General features: G+C 44.0%; 1 protein-coding gene across 1 annotated transcript; it reads right to left on the reverse strand.

The window, feature by feature from the left end:
* Positions 1–4,306: 4,306 nt before the first annotated feature.
* On the reverse strand, positions 4,307–12,901 carry UBE2B (ubiquitin conjugating enzyme E2 B). Its single transcript, XM_017834622.1, has 6 exons — positions 12,795–12,901; positions 9,527–9,607; positions 8,752–8,777; positions 7,633–7,722; positions 6,295–6,383; positions 4,307–5,492 (listed from the first exon to the last, which is right to left on the reverse strand). Exons 1-6 carry the CDS (start codon positions 12,836–12,838, stop codon positions 5,364–5,366), a joined length of 459 nt encoding a protein of 152 aa, XP_017690111.1. The 5' UTR covers positions 12,839–12,901; the 3' UTR covers positions 4,307–5,363.
* Positions 12,902–22,035: the final 9,134 nt, after the last annotated feature.

The raw sequence follows: 22,035 nt of genomic DNA on the forward strand, positions 1-22,035 counted from the left end.
CAGATGCTTGGGGTGACCTTTCTCTGCCCAACTAGTTCCCTCATGAATACATATTTAGGTCCCCCTTTGTGCCCGAGGTTGTTGCTGTGCCAGGTAGAGCAGAATCCTCCCCAGCCTGGTGGCTCCCAGCTCAGCCCATGGTATGTGTACCAAATTGGCAGCTGTCAGAATTATTCAGCTCAGAAATGCATCAGACACGGCAGTTAACGACCCAAACTGCAAAACAAGGGAAGAAACTCCAGATCTTTTCAGTTCTAGGGGCTGAGGTCTAACACCCTGTGCTACAGGTGGAGGCTTGGGCAGGGAAATCTGCCCACCTTCAGTGCTGGCAGCCTCTGCAGCCAGGTCTCAGTTCCATCAGTGCCATCAGGACATAACCCTGCCCTCATACAGTAGTTTGACCCGGCCCTGGCACGTCTTTAAGGGCAAAAATAATTCATTTTATGACCCCACTGAACTTCCAATTAAAACATTCACAAACTGGGATTTTAAAACACACTTTCTTCTAGTAACATTTGCACCAGCTCAGAAAATCCCACGCTACGTGCCCTGACCACATCATAAAGAAAAAGGCTTCATTCTGGATGCTGAACAACGTCCACTGTTTGACAGGAGCATGTTTGCTTTCTGGCAGGATACAGCTTTCACACAGACCACAGCAGACACAAGCATTAAGAATGGATTCACGCAGTCACGGAGGCTGGAACGTTACCATTAGTGGGACAGCACTAAACACAGAAGATACCCTGTCTAAAAAATCTTTATTTTCACTGCAGAAACATGGGATAGTGACAAGAAACCTGTAGGGAATATTGCAATTTCCATAGCTTGTGATGCTAATTACAGTCATTATCACAGGGTCTAAAAAGTTCTCTCTCTTTTTTGTCCTCTGCTCATGGTGGCTGGGCATGAGATGAACTCAAGGTGCAAGCAAAAAAAACCCCCTCAAACTCTAAATCCCATTTATTTTCAAACACTCCTATCTAACTGAGGTTTTTAGAATAGCTCAAAAAGCCCTCTCCTATGTGTACACACCCATAATCCAAGATACATTCTTTTCTAAAATGACTCATATCCTTTGAATGCACAGCAACAGCAGAGCAGCATTGGGTTTTTAATGGGTTTTGTTCTTGGATTCTACATATTTAATTATTTTTTTTTAGATTTAGCTCCTTTCCCCTTCACCTCTTTCACCGCTCTTCTTTTGATATGAAGAGATTTCCAGATATTAACTCTGAAGAAGACTCGTGTTAACAGAACTGTCCATTTTTGTGCAGTAATACACAGTTCGTCATTGGCCTCCCAGTTTTGGACTGGTTTCATCCCCAAAACTTAATTGAAATAAAAAGAATGCCTCCTAAATCACTTACCACTCTGGCTGCACGGTGTTTGTATGGCCCAAGGCTGGATCCAAGGGTTTATAACAGACTACACCTCCTAAGGAAGTCGGGTGCCCTGAGGAGGATCTGTGAGCCATCGCCACCGCGATGACACGGGACAGGAATCCTGTCCTCACCTGAAGCTCCTCCATTAGAAAGATTACCAAAATCAGGGAGAGAAGGCCAGATAAATGTTCTGATACTTAAATAACAAATTAAACAGAGTGCTGGAGCTGGGGCTGCCCACTCACCCACAGTCTGGTCCCTGTTTCCCACTCACAGTCCAACCAGCCACTCACCACAGATTCCCGTCCAGAGGAGAGGTGGGGAACCTGCCTTGCCAACTCACACATTACACCAGATTGCCTGCTGATCACGTCTTTCCTCTTCCAAAAAACAACTCTAAACAAATAAAGGCATAGTGTTTGCCTGGGACAGCTTCCACAAACAGTAAAAAAGCTCAAACAAAAACACAGGTTGGGAAGTCTGGCCGGATGAGAAGGCTCTTCCTCTCCTGGTGCATTTTTATATACATCAAAAATTCTTACAGAACCATGACATGTTAAATGTGAAGCATTTACCTATGTTATCCTACCTATTTTATTTTGAATTACTCAGTGCTGCTGTAGTGATCAGGGAATCTTCCTTTTTCCCTGTGAATTTCTTATTAGGCACCTCCTAATCTCTAAATATTTAAAGCTTTATTTGTTTGACACATTGGATTAATTGACTATTAATACAAAACCTCCCACAAAGAAGCTGAAGATATAGTACCTCAAGCTGTGATTTCTTCACTTCTCACAGCCTAAGGCCTCAATTCTGCAATTACACACATTTATCTGTAGTACGGTGAAGAATCCCAATGGGACGACTCACACTGCTGAAGTTAATCACATTTGTGAAGATCCAAGTCCCGTAGTTTTGGCTTGGGACTGTATTTGGATGAGACATCTTCAGGGAACCGAGATCTGAAGAAAGCAGCACAGGCAGTGCAGTGTTTGATGCCTCTTTATGAATAATGTTGCTACGAGAAACTTGAAGGCAAAGGTGGACCTGAAACTCAGGGTGGGCAATGCCCAGGAATGGTTCGCACCTACAGCCCTGCCAGGGGCTTCCTGGCACCAAAATCCTGCAGATCTGGAGGGCTCCGTCTGTCCACCTGTAAAATCAGGTGAATGACTTGGATATACAGGACAAAAACTCTGGGGTGAATAATTTAAAGATGTCTCCACGGTGATTTTCAATCTTTATATGGAATCCCATGGAAAAGAAGTGATCATGAGCTGTTTAATATCAAGGAACCAAAGCCCCGTGAGAAGCTATAAACCCCACACCCTGTACCCATCAATCCTTCCTTAATTAATCCCACTGTCCTAGCAAGCTTAGTGTATCTCCTAATTAATTAATTAAAAAATCAAGCATCCTAGTGCACTGTTTAAGAAGGTGACTGTGCTCTTGTGAATTGATGTACTTGAACCTTTGGGTCCTTAAATTTCATGGGACTCCTGGCAATAAATTGTTTCTCTATGGAGTTTTAGCAGATTTTGATCTATGCTCTGTGATTATTTTTCATGTGCTGGTGGAAGGCTCACAGAAGTCACCAGTCATTCCCCCCCCCAGCTCTGTGGGACACTGTGCAGCCCCCAGGGGCTCCAGGATCCCACCTCAAGAAATGCCGGTTCCTCTATACCGCTGTCTACCCAGGGGTTATCATCCAACCTGGAATCTCACCCTCCCAACGTTCATATCCAGCTGCCACAGCCATCACACAGTGTTAACATGAGAATTAAGGGAATGTCCCTCCCTACCATACACTGGGAATACAGGAATTCACAATCACCACCTTTGTCTGAGGGTCAGCAGGACATTTTCCACTGAGACTTTACTACGTGTAGGCTCCAAATTGTGCCCTCAGCAGAGGATGCTCCTAAACCTTCAGACACCCACATGTCCCTGCGTATTGTGGGTCCCAGCTCAGGCAGTTTGCAGTGCTTGATCACTTAATTAAACCTCCTTCTGCTCCAATTATGTTTCTCAGAAATCCACTGCCCCATCCCAGAGACACACAAACACGTTCTGAGCATCATCAATCTCTAACTAGGCCAAACTGGCTGTCCACGAATAATCAAATTAATGTGGACACTAATGACCCTTGTGCACACATCAGAGGAACAAAAATACTGAAACAGGAGGCAAAATTTAAAAAAATAATCTTCAAAGCTTCGATTAATTCTTAGAAACAGGAAGCTTTTCCCCACTGTGTTTGTGAACAAAAAAAGTCTCTGCCCTGATGCTGCTTCAGGCCACGCAGCAACTCTTTGCCAGTGTTACTGTAACTCCACCACAGCCAAAAGGCAAATTGGATCCTCTGTGGCTTCTGTTAATCAGACACAGACTGAAGAATTTTTAAACATAAATTCACCAACTCAAGGAAAGCAAACTGACTTCATGGGAGTGTAGTTCAGTTGTTGCTTAGCACTGATGCTTCTGTTACTGTGCCTTTGCACACTAACTCCTGTCTAAGCTACAGCAGTTTTACTCCACAAGCTGCTAAGAGCCTTGACAATACTCTGAGTGCTGGGTTTAAACCTGAGAGTGCTGCTCCTTAAAATCACAGAACTTCACAAGGTGTGAGGTGTAAATTGATATTCCTGTTCCAGTGCATTGAGGCTTTTAGTCATGACTGTTGCAAATAAACAACATTTTCTCTTCTAGCTGAAATAAACTTCCACTGCTTTCCAGGCAACACTGAGCTGTATTTTGGTATAGGATTTGGAGGTTTTAATGCATATGTAATGCTGGTTGGAATTATGACAAAGGGGTTACAATTTTGCTGCTGGAAGAAAAAAAAAATGGCCTAATTCTTTACTGTAGTCATCCAGCCTGATTTACAGAATACAGTAAGAAATTATCACCACATCAACACCTCCAAAAGCAAAGCCAAACTTCTTTAAAACCAGCAGTTTAGGAGTATGTGGAACCTCTGTGATACAGACACGAGACCTGACCAGGCAATGCACAGCCAAGCCTCAAAGAATAACTCCATTAAATCTGCAGGCATGTTTTCTTCTGCTGGTGATTAATTTTTTCCCCACCCCCAAGGGAAACTAATGGGACACCTCTTTAATTACTGGAAGGTATTCAAAACTATATTACAGTGTGTGAATATAGGACAGATTTAGATGACAACATTTTACAACTTGGTAAAATACAATCTCCCTGAAAAATAAAAGTTATTAGAATACATTAGCACCAAGCCTCGTTCATCCAGGTGGTGTTTCCAACTCCCCTGCTGGTTTAAAGTGGGACTTTGAGCAAAATAGTTACATCTGTTTCCCCATTTGTCATTAGCAGCTACCAAAACTCTTCCTCATACAACTGAGGACACACAGAATCAAGCCAAGCTCTGGTGCAGAAGCAGAGACATCCTGTGGAGATAGTTACATCATGGATTAACTTTCCTGTTTGTAAAGTGCATGGCATCATCAGCATAGATGAAGGAAAAATGGACTAAAAATGGAAACAGATACAGAGTGAGAGCAGAATGTCTTGCACTAAGGTTATGTATTTAACAGTTTTACATGAAATATTCATATATAAAAACTTTAAGTGCTTTTCTCCAATTTAAAAATCTAAAGAATTCAAAAATAAGGCATTCAATATTTGAAAAAAGTACAGATTTACAAAATGTGTATATTCTGTCATGAAAACTCCACACCAACATTATACACTTGGAAAAAAAATACAAACAGGATATATTACAAATTTATGTAGCAATAACTTAGTTCATACCATGCAATAAAAAGGACGTTAATCGAGATACACAAGCTTTTAGCTTTCCTAAACTGGAGGGCTTAATTTTGTTTGCAAATGAGGTTTTATGCAAATTCATAGAACTGTGGCACTTGAAATTTCTGGTAGCCTTTCTACTGAGAGTTAAATTGTACATAAGGATTATGAGGATGGAGAGTAACACAGCAGCTGTTACGAATCATTCCAACTTTGTTCCACAATAGCTGAAACTCTTTTCTCATATTCACGTTTGTTCTCCTGGTAAAGCTGTGCTGCCTGACTGTTTGCTGGACTGTTTGGATTGGGTTCGTCAAGCAGAGACTGGAAAGAGGGGAAAACATAATGTGAGACAAACCAACACATTTAAATCAGGGAAAATCAAGTTATAACTTTCAAGTCAAATGTGTTTCACAGGGCAGACATGACTCAGAAGGGCCAGATGAATAAAACCTGGTTAAACTCATGGTTAGGCACCCATAATTACATTGCTGAACCTCAAATTACACCCTGCTTAAGCATTAGTGCTGCACACACTTGTAGGTTCACAAGCTTAAGAGGGACAGGGTCCTTTGTGCCAGTCAGCACTATGAAGCTAATTGACTATTTGATAATTACACTGCTATTGTCATTCAGGACTGAAGAGGGGTTTAAGATGTCTCCTACAAAACTCCACTGTAGAAAAAAATAATCATGTAGGAGAAAAGGAAATGTGCTTTTCTGCTGTGCCAGGCCATTTTCACTCATTCCAAGTAGTAGGTTCCAGCAGTATTGTCCTTTGAGGGCTTCAAAGGGCAGAGCTTTGTTATAAAGGTTGGTGTTTGAAACACTAGGCAAATTTCTGCAGCTCATGTCCTATCTTGACTAAAAATAGTTAAAAATGAACCCAAATCAGCAACTGCTTTCCTGTCCAAAAATATATAATGGCAGTTCTGTAGCTCAGAATCAGTAATTATGTAGGTCAGCACCTCTGCCTTCATTTGATCTGAAAAGCTACTGCTTAGCTCACAGGGGTTTGAAGTTCCCCTCGACAGAGATGCCTGGCTTATCCCCATCACTGAGCTGGGTATTCTGGAATAGAGACAAACAACAACATCATTGTTTGGTAAAACAGATGCAAAGTTACCTGAATTGAAGTTAAAATAGATGAAACATCATATGTTGGACTCCAGCGGTTCTGAAGAATATCTAAACATATGCTGCCATCCGCATATACTGCGAACACAACAGAGAGCGTTTAGAACCTGTCACATTTATAGTTCATTACATACTGTTCAAGGCAGAGTTACTGTTCCAAAGCACTCTGTGCATAAATTAATGCTTTAGGAAAGAGGACAGCAGTTATGTCTCACGAGCTTCTGTAGCTTGACACGTTGTGTTTTGGAGATTTATTACTGAAATTAGCAGAACGCTTAAGAGGCAAAGAAGGAAGGTCTGAAGATTTTGGCATTAGCACAGGAATGGGCAGGCTGGGTTTGCTGCTCCTCCAGTGTGACTGATCCATATTGTCACACAGAGAGGCCTCCCAGGGAGCAGCAAGGCATTTACTGCAGGACTGGAACCCACTCAGGCCATCACACACTGGGTGGGGGAGTTCCTGCCCTGTTCTCACATGCCCTGTGCTCACTATGAGATGCACCAAGGCAGACAACAGAAAATAAGGGAAAGTGTGCCTGAAATCCTGCTTCTGTCTGGATTAATGGAGCCTGTGGGAACCTGAGACTCACCACTGAGTCCTACACCCTTGTGCTCCAGGTGTTTGTGCCAATAAAACCCAACAAAGCACAACCCCCCTGGCAGAGACGCACTGGCCTGCACAGGACGTGAGGTATTGTTGCTACAGAGGGGCAAGAGGCAGGGTTTGGGTTTTTCTCAATAAAATCTGAATGTAGGCAGGAATAACTGAGCCAAACCTATCAAGTGCTGGGGAGGAACCCCGGTGCACACCCTCCCAGTGCTGCCCTCATCACCGAGTTCAGGTCAGCTGCCTCCTCTGGGACTGAGCACCCTCATGTTCTCCCTGTGCTAGTCCAGCTTGGTCCAGAGCACAGGACAAAAGCAGGGACTTGAAATCTTGCCCAGCAGAAATAAATGACATTTGGCTCCATCAGGTCCCTGCAGTCACGATGTGGCTGCACACACACAACTGCTGTTAAATGGAAAGGGGCAGGAAGCTGCAACCAGAATTGCCTCTTGAAACCAACCTAAGTGCAGCTGCTGCTGAAAATACTCACAGGCTTTGCTACTGAGGGTACGTATTGATTAGAAAGAGGCAGATAGCTGCTTCTTAATAGCATCATAACTCTTAATTTTTCATCAAGCAGTTGCTGTCCTAGACATCTACTTAGGAGATGGCAATGAAGAGAGATGAAGAGCTGTTAAGCATTTCTGGAGGTTTGGAGAATACATGACCACACCATAATATTTAATGGGTATTACAGCTAAATAAAGATGATTCACTCACCATTTGGATGGAACATTTTTGATAGAAACCTAACAGTTGGAGGTTTATTTGGATATTCTTCGGAGAATTCTATTACTAGTTTAAAAGTACCTGTCCAAACAAAGATAAGGACAATCAGATAACTAACAACAAAAGAACATCTCCAGGAACATAGAGAAGAAATTAATGTATGTGTTCCATGATCAATATTTCTTCTCACCATTACATAAACAAACAACACTGAGTCTGATTTCTTTTCATGTATTTCGAGTGACAATGAAATTTAAGAGTAATAAACCCAGCAGCAGAAGCTGGGTAGAAGCTTGGAGACTCACTGTATGCATGGCAAAGGCAGCTAGAGCCAACATTATCCCACTGCCCTCCCCTTTTTCCGTGACCCAACATGCTGGTTCTGTGGACTTGGGTGACTTGAAGGCGTTTCATTAAGAAGGCACTGTGGTGCCAGCAAAAAAACACTGGAATTTCATAATCAGCAATCTCAGTCTTTGGAGCTCATAACTGATTCACTGAAAACCTTTATTATGGATCAGTGAATAATTTACTGTAACTCCTCCAACCCAACACAGAGAAAAACCCATCTGCTGCCAATTACTGCAATAATACTATAATTATTAAACTCATTATTCCTCATATGCCTAAGGGAGGTTCATTACACACCAACTTTCATGTTTATGTACAAATTTGGGATTCCCTCGCCCTCATTGAGTTCTATATTCAGAACAATTCAAGGTTTTTCACCTGTTCTTCATTAGGAGAACAGCAATGAATCAAACATGCCAGGAAGATGAAACAAAAGCAGAGTCTTGTTGAGCTCAGCTCTGGAGATGTGAAAACACATCTGGCAGCATTAGGCCAACATCCCCTGCTAAAAGCTCTGGTGCACATGTACAAACAAGGCTTGATGGCAGCATCACTTCACAGCTTCCTAACTAACCATCAGCCACTGTGACGAGACACTGCTTAGATCAAGATGCATATTTTTATGGCCAACAAACCTTCACTTGCTTGGTTTCTTTCAAATTATATACAGATAACATCTATTATTTTTCCAGAGCAGAACAATGTTAATACTGGCAATATTTATAAGAATGACAAAGAATATAAAAGTTAGTGGCTTACCATCTTCAAAAGGTGTCCCTTCTGGCCTGAAAGGTTTTGAAAAGAAACTCCAGTTAAAAGTGATCATTACCTACTTCCACACAAGCAAATTAACTCAACAAATTTATATCTTCTTCATCCTCTCCAAGATACAGGTAGAGGCAATAATCTAAATATTTAGAGAAGCATGCAAAAGCAATCTCTGAGAGCTTTGTGGTATCTAAGACACTTGTCTACAGTCACTCTGCTATTTGGGATATCTACTTTATCATCATCCCAAGCAATACGTGTGCCATTATGTGACCAGATTGGAATTAATGAGCAGATTACTAGCAAGCATACTGCAGTTTTATGAAAGGATACTAAGGCAGCTCCTCTTCTGTAGGATATATGCAGCTTCCCCAACAGAACCTGTACCTCGTCCCACTGGGAATCAATCCAGTCACTGTCAATACATCTGGATTTAATGGCTTGGAACATGTGACGCTTATGTACTTTAAAGAGGAGTCCTGCTTTTTCATAACCCGACTCCTACACACTCTAACCCTTTCATTAAGCCACATGCAGGCTTTATTCAACATAGAAAGCTGAACAAATTTAAAATTTAAAGTTTTTCTTCCCTATGGATTCCGCTTTAATCCTGAAAACGAATTATTACCACAACAGCATCCTTACTCATTCTTCTCAGTTTGCTGACTTTATGTACAGAAAAGAAAAGAATAATTGTAAAAACAAACACCAGATTATTATATTTAGCCCTCTGGTATAGAATTTCCTAGTGACCAAAAACTCTTACCCAAATATAACTGCATTCCACTGCATTATATTATTCTCGGATGGTGCACCACTGACACCCACAGGAGGGTCCTCTTGCAATCTAAAAATCAGAAACACAGAGCGACAAGTCTTATATAGATGAAACACTTTCACCTGCAAGTATAATTTAACAGCAACATCCACATTTTGTAAATATTTTCTCATTCCAAATCAGAGAATACACAAAGCATTACATGCAGATTATCCATACTCTGAAAGACAAACCTACAAGGCAATGCACATAAAAGTTTTCTCATGTTTTACTCTGAGACACTCCAAGAGCCCAACAGGTCTGATTAAGTGTTCAGGGAACAAAGGATTAACTGTAAAACAACTTAAAGCACCATGGACAGCTGGGATTTACAGTGCTGCACAGTGAACTATGAAAGAGCAATTGCTGCTGGCTGCCACCACGAAGAGGAGAAAAAGCTGCAGCCACAACCAGGAGCCGAGATCCAGGCATTGACACACAGAACACACTGAGATCCAGGCAGTGACACTCCCACAGATCCAGGCAGTGACACTCCCACAGAGCACACACTTGCTGGGACTCAGCACAAGGGACTGTCGGTGGAGCTTTTCCTGCATTCTCAGATCCGTGCATGCGACGTGGCTAAATTTGGTAGAAGCCTATTTTGACTGGCAAGCTGACTGCTTCAAAGGGAAGCAAAGGGGGAAGCAAAGGGAAAACCTGTGCACTGCCCCCTCCTACCAGTTCAACAATGTGTTTATCTCTACAGCAATCACGGGAGCATTTAAAACTATTTTTAGTTCCTTAATCCTAAAGCGTGTTACTTACCGAAAGCCTCATAAACTTGGAGCAGACAGAAAAATGTATTGCAGCCAAAGAACAGGATTCAAATACTCCCCTCTGCCCAGCCTTCTGTGTGTCAGGGTTTCTGCTTAAGCATCACATGAGACCCTGAACACCACAAATCAGTGAGTCCCAAACAACTTGTCTGATCAAACCTCCTCAGTGTTCTACCTCCAGTTATGCAAGGATAAGGAAAATGCAGTGACTGCCTTTGCCTAACAAGGAATTCTGGAGTCTTACCGTGAGGTTTGATCACATCACAGTAACTTATGAACAAGCTGCCACGAAAAGCTCTGCAGACCAAGGGACAAGTTTTAACTAAATGTCGATGTGCAAATGCAGATTTACTGAGAGCTGACAAAAGCACAGCCAGGCAATGCTCCTGCACCAGCACTGCCTCACCTGGGATAAACCCCATGTGTCCATGGATGCTGAGCCGTGGTGCTGCCCCAGAGCCCCTCTGAACCCCGTGTTTACATCCCTGCTCTCCGAGCACATGCAGTTCAGACAGCTCAGGATCAACAGCATAAACCACCTACTATTTTGGTCAGGGAAAGGAGGAACAGGACTCTCTCCTCCGTGACAGCCGGGCTGTCTGCCAGCAGCAGTGCCTGAGCACTGGCCTCACAAATGCATCTGGAACACGGCTCGGGGGGTTCAATCAACTTTAAAGCACATGTGCACCCTACTGCCACAGGGGCTAACTGCAGAAAGGGTCTGGCAAGGACTGCAAATGGCACCTGGAAGTCTTAAACACCTCAGGAAAATGTGGTGTTTGTAATCCCTTTTTATCAGTAAAAATAAATAAATAAATAAATAAATAAATAAATAAATAAATAAAACTGGATTGTGTTTTTTTTCCCTTCTGGTTTAGTCAAACAAATTAGAGGAGCTACAAAATCTGCTGAACTGTTCTCTCTTCACTGCTCCTGACAATCACAGTGTCTGAAAGCAGTTTGTATTTGATGACGTGAATCAGAGTTCACAGCACACGATGTGCTGTTTCAGTGTGATGAAGTACAAGTAACATGAGGCTAAACAAATATATAACTAGGAAAGGGCAGAGTAAAACAAAAAATGACATGAAAAGGTTACATAAGTTTTGGGGTGTCATATATATGAAAAATAAATTTTATTTGCTTTGTGTATACTTCGTTATACTTTTCCACAGCTTTAAAGTTTTCTCTCCAGCCTTAACAGCAAAATTATTAAACCAGTCATTCTAGGATTATAAAGGCATAAAACCCACATCTGATTGCAATCTTCAAAAATTACTTAGTCACTCAGCCTGAAAAAAATCACTGGTTCGTGTCATCTGTGTAACCAAACACAATAAAGTCCGAATATCCTGTTTTGATTTGAACAGGAATCAAGAAACACCCTCTTAACAAACACCAACACTCGCACACAACAGCGGGGGAGGGCTCCACGTCCCAAAAAACCTCCTACTTCTTGGAAATTCAGAAACTGGGCTTTTCCTGCTGTAGCCTTACGTGCAACTACAATACACGTCAACTGTTTACTGATGTATTTTCAGGGCCTGGGATAACATCGCTATGCTAAAAAAAGAGACACTATCAAAGCTGACTCACCTCCAGCTACTCCCGAGGAACTCCAGCCCAGAGAAACCCCAGGACATACTGTAAATCCTACAAAGGAACCCCCACCCTCCTCCACGCTCTCTAAGTGCGTTTACGTGTCAGACTGGAAACAATTTATTCCAGAGTCAGTGGTTCGGCCATTAACATTTAAAAGAGTGCAACTAATAACTGCTCCTTTAGGAGTTCGCATGCATTACACAAAAGATTCCTCACGCAACTTCAGAGAGGGCAGCATGTGCTTAAAAACACCGACGGGCACTTTGGCTTTTGCTACGTACAAACCAAAAGGGCACTTCGGCTTGTTTGCGCTTCGTTTTTTTAGGAGCCTACCCCAAAAAAAGCATTAATTTTCAGGGAGACACTGCGAGCCTGGAAGGCTCCTAAATTCTGCCTGAGCTATCCCAAAAGCCGGAGCCTTTGGATACTGGGGGTGTTTGGCTGGGGGGGGGGGGGGGGCGGGAGGTGTCCACGGACACCTGGAAGCGCCGGGATCCCGCGCCGGGATCCCACGGCGACATCCCGACGCCCCGTCCCCCCGCCGGGGCATTCCCGGGGGCATTCCCGGGGTGCCCTCGTTCGCAGCCACCGCTCCAACTTTTATCCTCACACGCCCCCAGCCGTCGGCGCCGGGGCTCGGCGGCACGAACAAAGCCCCGCTCCGCTCGGAGAGACCCCCCCTTCCCCTCAGCCCGACGCCGCTCCCCTCAGCGGGATCCCCCGCTCCCCGGGAGGGAGCCCCCGCGCCGCCCCTGCCCCGGGGGGCTCGGCGCCAGCCCCGCGCTCGGCAGGAAGGCGCAGGACGGCGGCAGGTCCCCGTTCCGTGCCCCGCTCACCTCTTGAAGTCGCGCATCAGCCGCCGCCGGGCCGGGGTGGACATGGCGGGCAAAGAGTCCGCGGCCGCCGCGCCGCCTCGGCCCGCGCTCCCTCCGCGCCCGCCGGACCGCACAAACAACCCGCAATGGCGGCTCCCTCCGCGCGGGGCGGGGCCGCCGCCGGGCCGGCCCATGTGCGGGCGGGGCGGGGGGGGCCGGGCCGGCCCATTGCGCCGGGGGGCGGGGGGGAGCGCGTGCGCAGCTCGGCGCCGGGAGGAGTTCGGGAAGAGCGACCGGGAAAAGGGTCCGGGAAACAACCCGAGCGGCTGCGCCCGGCCGGGTCCTGCGCTGAGAGAATCCCAGTCTGGGCGGTGATCGGGTTGGGGTTTCTCCGCGCCACGCACGCCAGCTCGGCCTGGTTTAACGGCGCCTGTGCAAAGCGCAGCAGCAGTAACGTGCGGTCAGGTTAAGGGTTATAAAGTTGGGTTCCTCTGTGCTGCGAGTTCAGCCCACTTCCACTCCTTTCAGTAACAGGGTGGTTTAAAAATTCAAGTTTTTATCAATTTTTAATTAGAGGTAATGACACATTTTGCCATATGGGTCCCCCAGTTTCTCTCGATGTCCCCTCTAAAGGCAGACTGGTGTCCTGGCTCCCAGAGCCCTTCTTTTAATCCCATTACTCCAGCAGACAGAACAGGTCTCTTTGGATTCGTGACCCAGTTCTTCCGTGGAGCCTTGGAAGTTATCCCTGAACTGGGGTCAGTGTGGTTCATGTGCCTCTGCTTTGCTTCCAGACGATTTTTAGGAGGTCAAATCACCATGGGACTCATAAGGAAGTGACAGGAAAAAACAGTCTGCATCCTCTGCCCATTCCCTTTGCCTCCAGCCACCCAGGTGCTGGAGCAGCATCAGTCCAGGGTTTAACAGAGCACAAAGCTCAGTTCTGATTGTTGAGAAAGCTTGTGCCAGGCCCACACTGCAGCACCCCCTGACTGGGGGATTTAGGAGAGGCTGATCAGACACTGCCTGGAGTTGGTGCCTCACACAGGGTGGGATTTAACTCTGCAAGGCTTTACCTCTGGACACTACAACCCAACACCCACCTCAGTGGAAACATTCAGCTGCCAGCAGTGAGACAGAAGTGTAGGGATTCATGTAAAGCCTGGTACTGCAGGGAGAAAGCTTTCCCAAGAGGTTTGGTAATAGGAAACTACCATTCCCCAGGCACTAAAACATTACTCTCCACACTAGTGAAGAATGGTCCCTGCCAAGCAATCCCCCCCTCTGGACTTTTCCTCCTCCTCCCATCACACAGACATTTTCACTTCACATTCCACTGCTGCTCCTCTGCCTTTCTACAGCTTATATTTAGCTCCTGCTAAAGCAGACTGTAAAAAACAAGTGCAAGCTTGGACCTGTACACATAATTAGTGTCATTTAAGAACATTAATTAATTCATCATTAACAGGCGCTGCTGCAGTGCCCAGACAGGGCATCCCCTGCCCCAAGGGCAGCTCTCTGTCCTTTGAAGCTCGAGCCACCCTCAACCTGCCCAGCAAAATAAACAAAACCCAAACACCAGCACCAAACTGGAGTTAAACCTGAAATCCTTTGTTGTTCCCACCTGGCTTGGGAACCCTGTCAGCCATATTTCATCAGTGACAATATTTCTTCTTCTCTGACACCACTGGGGAACAGTGTGTTGACATTATCTAATGGAACATTTTCTTTTTAATCCTGCCTGGCAGTAACATGTGTAGCTTGCAGTTTTATTAATAAATTGAAAGCTTTTTTTTTTAACTCTGAAGAACCACCTGCAATTTCTGCTCTGTTGATTGCATGGCACATCTATGTTTTAAAATTAATATATATTGTCAGTCCCAGCTAACAATTACAGAGAGAGGCTCTGGCCTTGCAGCGGTGGTTTAAAATGCCTCAACATGAAATCTGCACTAAATAAGCACTTTGGATTTAAAGCTGCTGATAATTATTTCCAGTACCACCTTGCTTAATGAATTTAAATGCATCACTGCCATTATAATGTCACTATGGGCATCTCAGTTCAAATCTTTTCTGGGGGGTGTGTGGGCTGTGGGGAGTGGCTGGTTATCCTGCCTGGGTGTTGCTGTGGCTGTTTCCATACCAGCTCTCCCCTGTCCTCAGCTCCATCAGGCCGTGGCAGAGGGAAAGCAGAGCTGGCTGAGAGGCTTCTCCTGATTCTGCAGTTCCAAGGTCGGGGTTGGAGCTCACACTGCCCTGCCCCAGCCTCCCCAGGTGCCCTTTTTGTCAGCTGGGGATTACATCACTGTGCTCTGGCTCCCTTCCCGGCATCCCCAGTGCACATTGGCCACCAAAGGGGTGGTGTATTTGTTACACCAGTTCTGTGCCATCCCCAAACACAACAGGGATCATCGACAAGTATTTCCTTGCAAAGACAATTCAGCATTGTGGGGGTGCAGTGGGGAAATCTCCTCTAAGAGTTTAGTTTGAGTTCAGACCTCTGTCCATGAAAGGTCTGCAGGAATTTTAGTCTGGACATGGGGGAGGTTGGATTTTCTCCTTGCCAAACACAGCAGCTCACTCTGATTTAACTGAACTTCTGCAAAGTACAGGAACAATAACTTGCAGTCAGATTATAAGGGTATAAATTTGGGTTCTTGCTTCTGTGCTGTATGTTCAGCCCACTTCCACTCTTTGCAGTAACTGGATGTTTTAAAAATTTAGTTCTTATCAATTTTTAATTAGGCATAATGGCACATTTTGCCATATGGGTCCCTCAGCTTCTCTCGAGGTTCCCTCTAAATGCAGACTGATGTCCTGGCTCTTGGTGGCATGAAGGAGATGTGGCACCATGGAGAGTGGAGCCCTCAATTAAAATAATAAAAAAAGGGTAATTAAAATGGCACATACTTTTATATTGGGTTAAAAGTAGCTTTGGTTTTAACCTAAAGCTGCTTCAAAATATCAACAGAAAGTAGTGTAAAAATGAAGTGGCAAATGGGCCTCAGTGTGAAAAAGTACATTTTTACTGTGATTCTTTTAGTACAGGAGTTCCTATCTATGATTTATTAGTGTAAATAAAACAGTCAAGAGGGCATTTTAAGCTAATGAAAGGAGCTGCTCCCTTCTTTCCTCTATTCCTGGCAGAGCTGTGTTAGTTCAGAGACTGGAGATGCACTGTGAAAAATAATGTGGTAAATGTATGTGAGTATTGGAGGAAGGCTGAGGGAGCAGAGACAAAGACTTTTAGCATGTTTTCAAATTAATGACAATCTTTAATTAAGCAAATTATAGTTCCTGTTATCAGCCTTTTAAAGAGGAAGTCTCTATGAATTGAAATAAAAAGCCATGGTAAAACTGTTTTTCTTCTTTTTACCAACAGGGATTTCATCATAAGAATATTGTCACCCTGATTCGAGTATTTAGGCAGGAAAAAAAGACTTCACTTAGTGTTGGAATTTATCCATCATACAATTCCAGAGGAGCTTCAGCATTATTTCCATGGATTGGATAACAAAGAGCTTAAAAATACCTTTTCCAGTTGGAAAAAGCATCTGAGTACCTTCACAACAATAAAGTAAGAACTCAGGGAAAGACTGATCATAAATAAAATGTTATTCCTTCTAGATCACACCTTTTCTTTGTTGTAGTGATTTGTCATACAGATATCAAAAGTGATAATTCTTTATTAAGAACAAGAGTTTGTTTCACAGTTTAAGGCTTCCAACTGGTGTGAAATGACCTGCAGAATTGGAACAACCCAGTGAAGAGACCTTGGATGGATGATGGGAGGACTTGGGGTAGCAGTGGTGCCACCGCAGAGAATTTGGACCCTCCTCTGAAAGTTGGAAGAGTTAAAAGTGTTCAGTACTTTGCCTCCCCACCTTGTCCTTCTCCTTGGTGCTGTCTCATCTCTTCTAATCACTTCTGGTTTGTCCCGTTGGTAGGTTGGGTACTGTGCCAAAGCCCTGCTCTCTTTTGCTCATCACCTACATTAGCAGTTGCTAATTGCAGCAGGATCAGGACATTGATGACTTTGGGAAATGAGGGCACTGTGTGCCTCAGAGCCAGTTCTGATGGAGCAGGAGGGTTTTTTTCAGTCCATGCTTTCATGCCTTGAGAACTTTTAAAACCAAGAGAAGCTGATTCTTATTAAACTGTTTGGGGGTTATTTTGGTGGTTTATTTTTTTCCCTTCCTTTGTTATACACCACGATCTCATCCAAGAATATTTTGTTAACACAAAGTGGAATTACTGAACTTTCTGATTTAGGTTTTGCTTAAACATGAGCTACCCCTGGTGATGTTTATACAGATGATGTGGTTACATGATGGTACAGGGCTCGTGAACTGGTTTCAAAAGACATGGAAAATATATATGAGGGGTTTTTTTGGACAGGGAGGGCACCTCTAATTCAGCTGATACAGAAGAAGCTGTCTCCTGCACATGAACTTCTGGATACAATGTCAGATTAGCAAAAGGAAAATAATCATCTAAAAGCTAAATTAAAATGGTGACATACAATATGCCTACATATGAGGTCAGAGCTACCATTATGTTCTGGTTCCAGGTTCAGAGCAGTGCAAGGTTTATCTCTGAATACAGCACTGTTATTGCACCAACCAAACAGCAGAGTTGTTTTATAAATATCTAGAAGATGATAATCTGTGTTATTCCCAGGTACCCTGTGCCTGTTTGCCCTGCAGATGGTTTTCCATATTGTCCATATCAAAAACATCCAGCAGTGCTGGCACTGAGCCCCTGTGAGGATCAGTGACAAGAGCCCTGTGGAGCAATGCCAGAGAAAATGCTGGAAAAGTGAGGAAACAGCAGCGTGGAACTTTGGAGACACAGCACACATGGGTAACAACATGGTAGCTTGGAAGTTTTTCCAAGTGTGTACTTAATTCCCACTGAAGACTTTATTCTGTATTTTATAAAATTCCGTTATTGCCCTCCTATTCTTATGGAATTCTGTAGAGGTTTGGAATTGTGGAGAGGAGTGATAACTCCTGTTATAAGCCACGCTCTCATTCATACTGTGAGATATTGATTACTATTACTCTTAGTAATAATAATAACAACAACAACAGTGCCCTGCTGTAGTTATCCTGGCAGTGCTGAACTATAAATATTGAGGTAAATAGCTCCTTAACAAGCCAGGATAATTCCCTTAGTCTCAAACCTTGGATAGGGTTTATGGAGCAGAATGAGTCAGCGGGAAGGATCTGCTCTTACACATCCCTCTTCTCCGAGGGGAAGCACAGGCAGGAACACAGCAGGGCAGTTGGATTCATCTCAGTTTGGAAGACAGCAGGCTTTTTGGGGAGAGGCTTGGAATGTATTTTACCAATCCCCACGTGGGTACAAGAAGAATATAGTATTCAATCTTTATATCTCTTTTAACCAGCCAGTTTATTATCTGATCACAACGTCCTGTTTGTCAAGCAGCTGGACACTTCTCCAGAGATTTTTTTTTATAGAGCCCAGGATTTTCAGGGATGTTACTTCCTGGAGCCCAGCATCCTAAAAATGCAGGGAAAAGGTTTTCCCAGCTCACTGCCTTACTGGAGGTGCTATTTCTTATCAGAAACCTCATTTCCTGTTAGAAACCCTGTTCAGTTCCAGTCTGTTGCCCTAACTCATATGGGGAGTTCAGGGGGTTTAATTGGGGTGTCCACACAGGAGGAATGTGGCACATCAGAAACTGTTAATTGGAGAAGTTGGGATTTTCAGAAATGCCAAGGAGACTCAGAAGTGTAAGTGCCATCCACGGTTTTCTAAGCATTTCATTTAATTGAAATTCACTGATGTTATAATTACTATATTCACTGAGATGCAGTTGCAGACACTAATGGTTTAAAAAAAATGTGTTCTGTTCAGACATTGAATCTCGTTTCTCCTGATGTCAGTGGGAATGGGAATGGATTTAAGTTTTGCCATTTCCATTAAGCAAAATCAAAAATCCAATAGGCAATTTCCTGCCATAAAAAGATCTGAGAGAGCAGATGGAGGAAGAATAATCTAATTGAGATGCATTTTCTTTTTTACTAGCTTGCTCTATTTCATTTTTAAGAGCATACCTAAAATGTCTCCTTCCCCAAAGAGAGCTTGTTCATTAAGTCTTAAAATAAATGGCAAGCGAAAAGCTCCTTTACAAATTCAGGATGCTCGTGGTGATACCAGGCATTTCTCATAGCTGATTAACACCACGAAAACTCAAACAAAAAAATGATGAAGCACTCTCCTGATGACAGACCAGCAAAGCTTTCACCAGCAGCAGGCTCTTCTGACTCATTCTTTGTGTTGCAATCGAAAATGCAGTCGCTGCAGAGGAATGAAGGATCTCATTCACTCGTGGGGGGACGGGGAAAAGGAAAGACCAGAGGCTGAGTTTTCCTCCCGTGGCTGGATTAGAGCTTTGAGAGGGGCTACTCCTTCCTCCTCTGCTTCTGTTCTGTCCTTCCAGACCTCTGATAGCTGTAGAGGGAAATCTCTACGAGGGAAATCGTTGAAACCTCCAGAGCCACTGAATTTGTTGGTGGTGGGTTGACTCTGTGTTACAGATGTATTTTCAGAAGGTTTCGAGTTGTAACAACTGAGTTTAACGCTTAAAATGAAACAGAGCTTTGAAGTGCATGAGGGAGGAAAGGGAAAGCAGTTTATCCATTAGGCTGCTCGGATTCCTCAGAAGGTCTTTGTAAGCCTTCAAAATCCTTCCACGTTTTGAGAAACATCTCTCAGACGTTTTGAGAGATTCCAGGAGGATTTGTTTTATTTTCTCTTAGTATGTTTATTTGGATTTTCTTTTAGATTTTCCACATAATTGAATCCCAGAGAGACAGCATAAAGGGATAATATAAAGTGCCCCACTTTGGAAATGGCCACAACCACCCAGCTGTGGTAGCTGGAAGATAAATGGAAGTGCAGGGATGGAGGATGTTTTTTCAGAATGAGGACATGATACAGGAAGTTGGTCTTTTCTTCTGCATTTAGAGGGGTATCAGTCTATCCATTTCAGACATCTGATTTATTTGTTTAGGTTGGAAGCATCTGTTTTTCATCCCAACAGCCAAGGAAGAGAAGCAGAAATCCTCAGAAAATGCTTCATATGACCCCAGTTAGGCATAATTAAACTATTAAATCAGATGTTCCAAACTGTTTATGGAAGAATACCCTCTGTTTATTGGAATACGGATCCCACCTCTCTCACCTGGGCCCTTTAGTTTAGGAAGATCCAGGCTGGCAGTCTTAAAGTTGGGTGGTATCCCTGAGAAATGCAGAAGAGGATATGGATGAGCTCTGGAAACACTGCTGGCAGGAGCCTGAACCCACCTGGGCTGGGCTGCAAACCTGCTGCATCTTCTGACATGCTCAGAGATGATGCTGCACACTGGGGGAAGACTCTGCAGTAGGAGCTGCTGCATGTCCTGCTGCCCAGAAGATCCACGTTGATGATCTTATGGTGCCTGCCTCGTTTCCTATTCCATGCTCAAAAACTGCACGACTGTAAGGACTTCAGGCTCTGCTCATGCTGTGAATCGTGTCCACAGAAACATAAAGGGTAGGGCAGCACATGTAAATGCCATTTGGGAATAAAGATACGGGGACAGATCCTTGTTTATAGAGAGAAAGAGAGGTGAGACGGCCTTCAGTGGATGTACAGTTGCCACAGCTACCCTGACAGTCCATTCATAACCCCTATCTAACAAATTAGAGGAGTATTTTGGGACAGTCCTCAGCCAGAAGAGTGCCCTGGAGGGAACATTTTCTCCAGTATAATTTAGGTAAAACTCTGGGGCCCTTACCTACCCTAGAACTGGGAGCTAAAATAATAACTCACCTTCCACCCACCCGCTGTACCAATTCAGAAAGACGAGCCAAAAACCATGAACTAGGTTACACAGCAGCAGAACAAGGCCCAGACACCCCAGATGTTACTGAAGGAGGTGCAATGACAAAAAAATTATGGGATAATTTAAGTAGAGAACGGACACTGAATAGCACCAGATGAGAAGATTCTTAATAGCCTAATGATATTAATTTATGGATTATCTAATTATAATAACAGTTATCAGTTCGTAGCTATGTACACAGTGGTAAACTGCTCCTGTAGAACAAACTGTCCTTGTGCAGATGATCAGAGGAGCCCAGGAATGTCCCAAAGGTTCCCAAAACCCTAAAGTGTTTCCCTAAAGTTCTATAAGGTCTTCCACAAAGCATTAACTATATGTTCTCCTACACAAGACAGACTCAGAGACACTGGCCATGTCTTCAGTGTGCTGAGCCTGCTCCTTCAAAGGCATAAATGTATCCTGGAAAAGTGTTGGATCCGTCCCTTTGCAGAGGGAGGAGAAATCACACAGTGAACAGTGAAGAAAAACCATTTTGTTGCCACCCAGGCAGAGGGTGAATAAAGCAAACCCCCCAGTTGAAACAGCAGATACCTTTTCACATGTAAAGAAAGGCCAATGAGTTGTGGGAGCTCAGGATTTCTGCTTTTTACCTTGTCGTGGCTCGGCTTGGCCACAAAGAGAGGTTTTTACAGGACACTTCTTTAAAATGCTGACCCTTTTTCTTTGTGGCACACCGGGGGCACCACACCCCGCCGTGACACGGCCTGAAGCATCGTTTTGGAGTGATTTCTCCCAAAATCTCCCAGCACAGCCCGCGCTGTGCCGAGCTCTCCAGCCAGCAGGTGTGGCTGTGGAGCCTTTCGAAATCCAGGGATTCCTCCCGTCCGTCCGGAGCCTGCGGGGAGGTGGCATCACCCTACCCACTTCCATCGAGGGTATTCCTTCACCCTGGGAATTCCCAGGGGAACCGCAAACACGTGTCTTTTGCACTGATGTAGCCCCGGGATTTGTCGCTGCAAAGGAAAACTGTGAGTTGTGTCCTTTGCTGTCAAACTCCATTTTTAGTGTACAAAATTGCTGTTATCCTTGGAACTACTCGTGAGGGATTTGTCTCTCTGAGTTGTTAAATAACAGGTTTAGTTTTAAGAGAAAATATAAGAGAAAATATAACTTAAAAGATCATTTCACCCTTTGCTGTCAGATTCTTACCAGAGCTGAAAGCCAAGTTCTTACAAGAAAAAAAATTAAATTCTCCTTCAAAGCACAGAGGGAACTACAAAGATGTGGAACTACTAAAAGGTGAGAAATGCTGGTTTTAGGGCCTGCCAGAATGGTCAAGGATTTGGGAAGGTGAGAACTGCCCTTCTTCAAATATTTATGGCTGCCTAAAATTGTTATTGTAATTA

Source organism: Lepidothrix coronata, unplaced genomic scaffold (assembly GCF_001604755.1).
Source record: "Lepidothrix coronata isolate B3197 unplaced genomic scaffold, Lepidothrix_coronata-1.0 Scaffold236, whole genome shotgun sequence".
Lineage (NCBI taxonomy): Eukaryota > Metazoa > Chordata > Aves > Passeriformes > Pipridae > Lepidothrix > Lepidothrix coronata.

What these genes read in the sequence shown, in the direction of transcription:
- UBE2B (XM_017834622.1), bottom strand. Translation starts at nt 12,838, where the DNA reads ATGTCCACCCCGGCCCGGCGGCGGCTGATGCGCGACTTCAAGAG. An exon ending in TGGAATGCAGTTATATTTGG is followed by an intron (nt 8,778 to 9,526) that starts GTAAGAGTTTTT and finishes AAAACCTTTCAG; the next exon opens with GCCAGAAGGGACACCTTTTG. An exon ending in AGGGACACCTTTTGAAGATG is followed by an intron (nt 7,723 to 8,751) that starts GTAAGCCACTAA and finishes TTGTTTGGACAG; the next exon opens with GTACTTTTAAACTAGTAATA.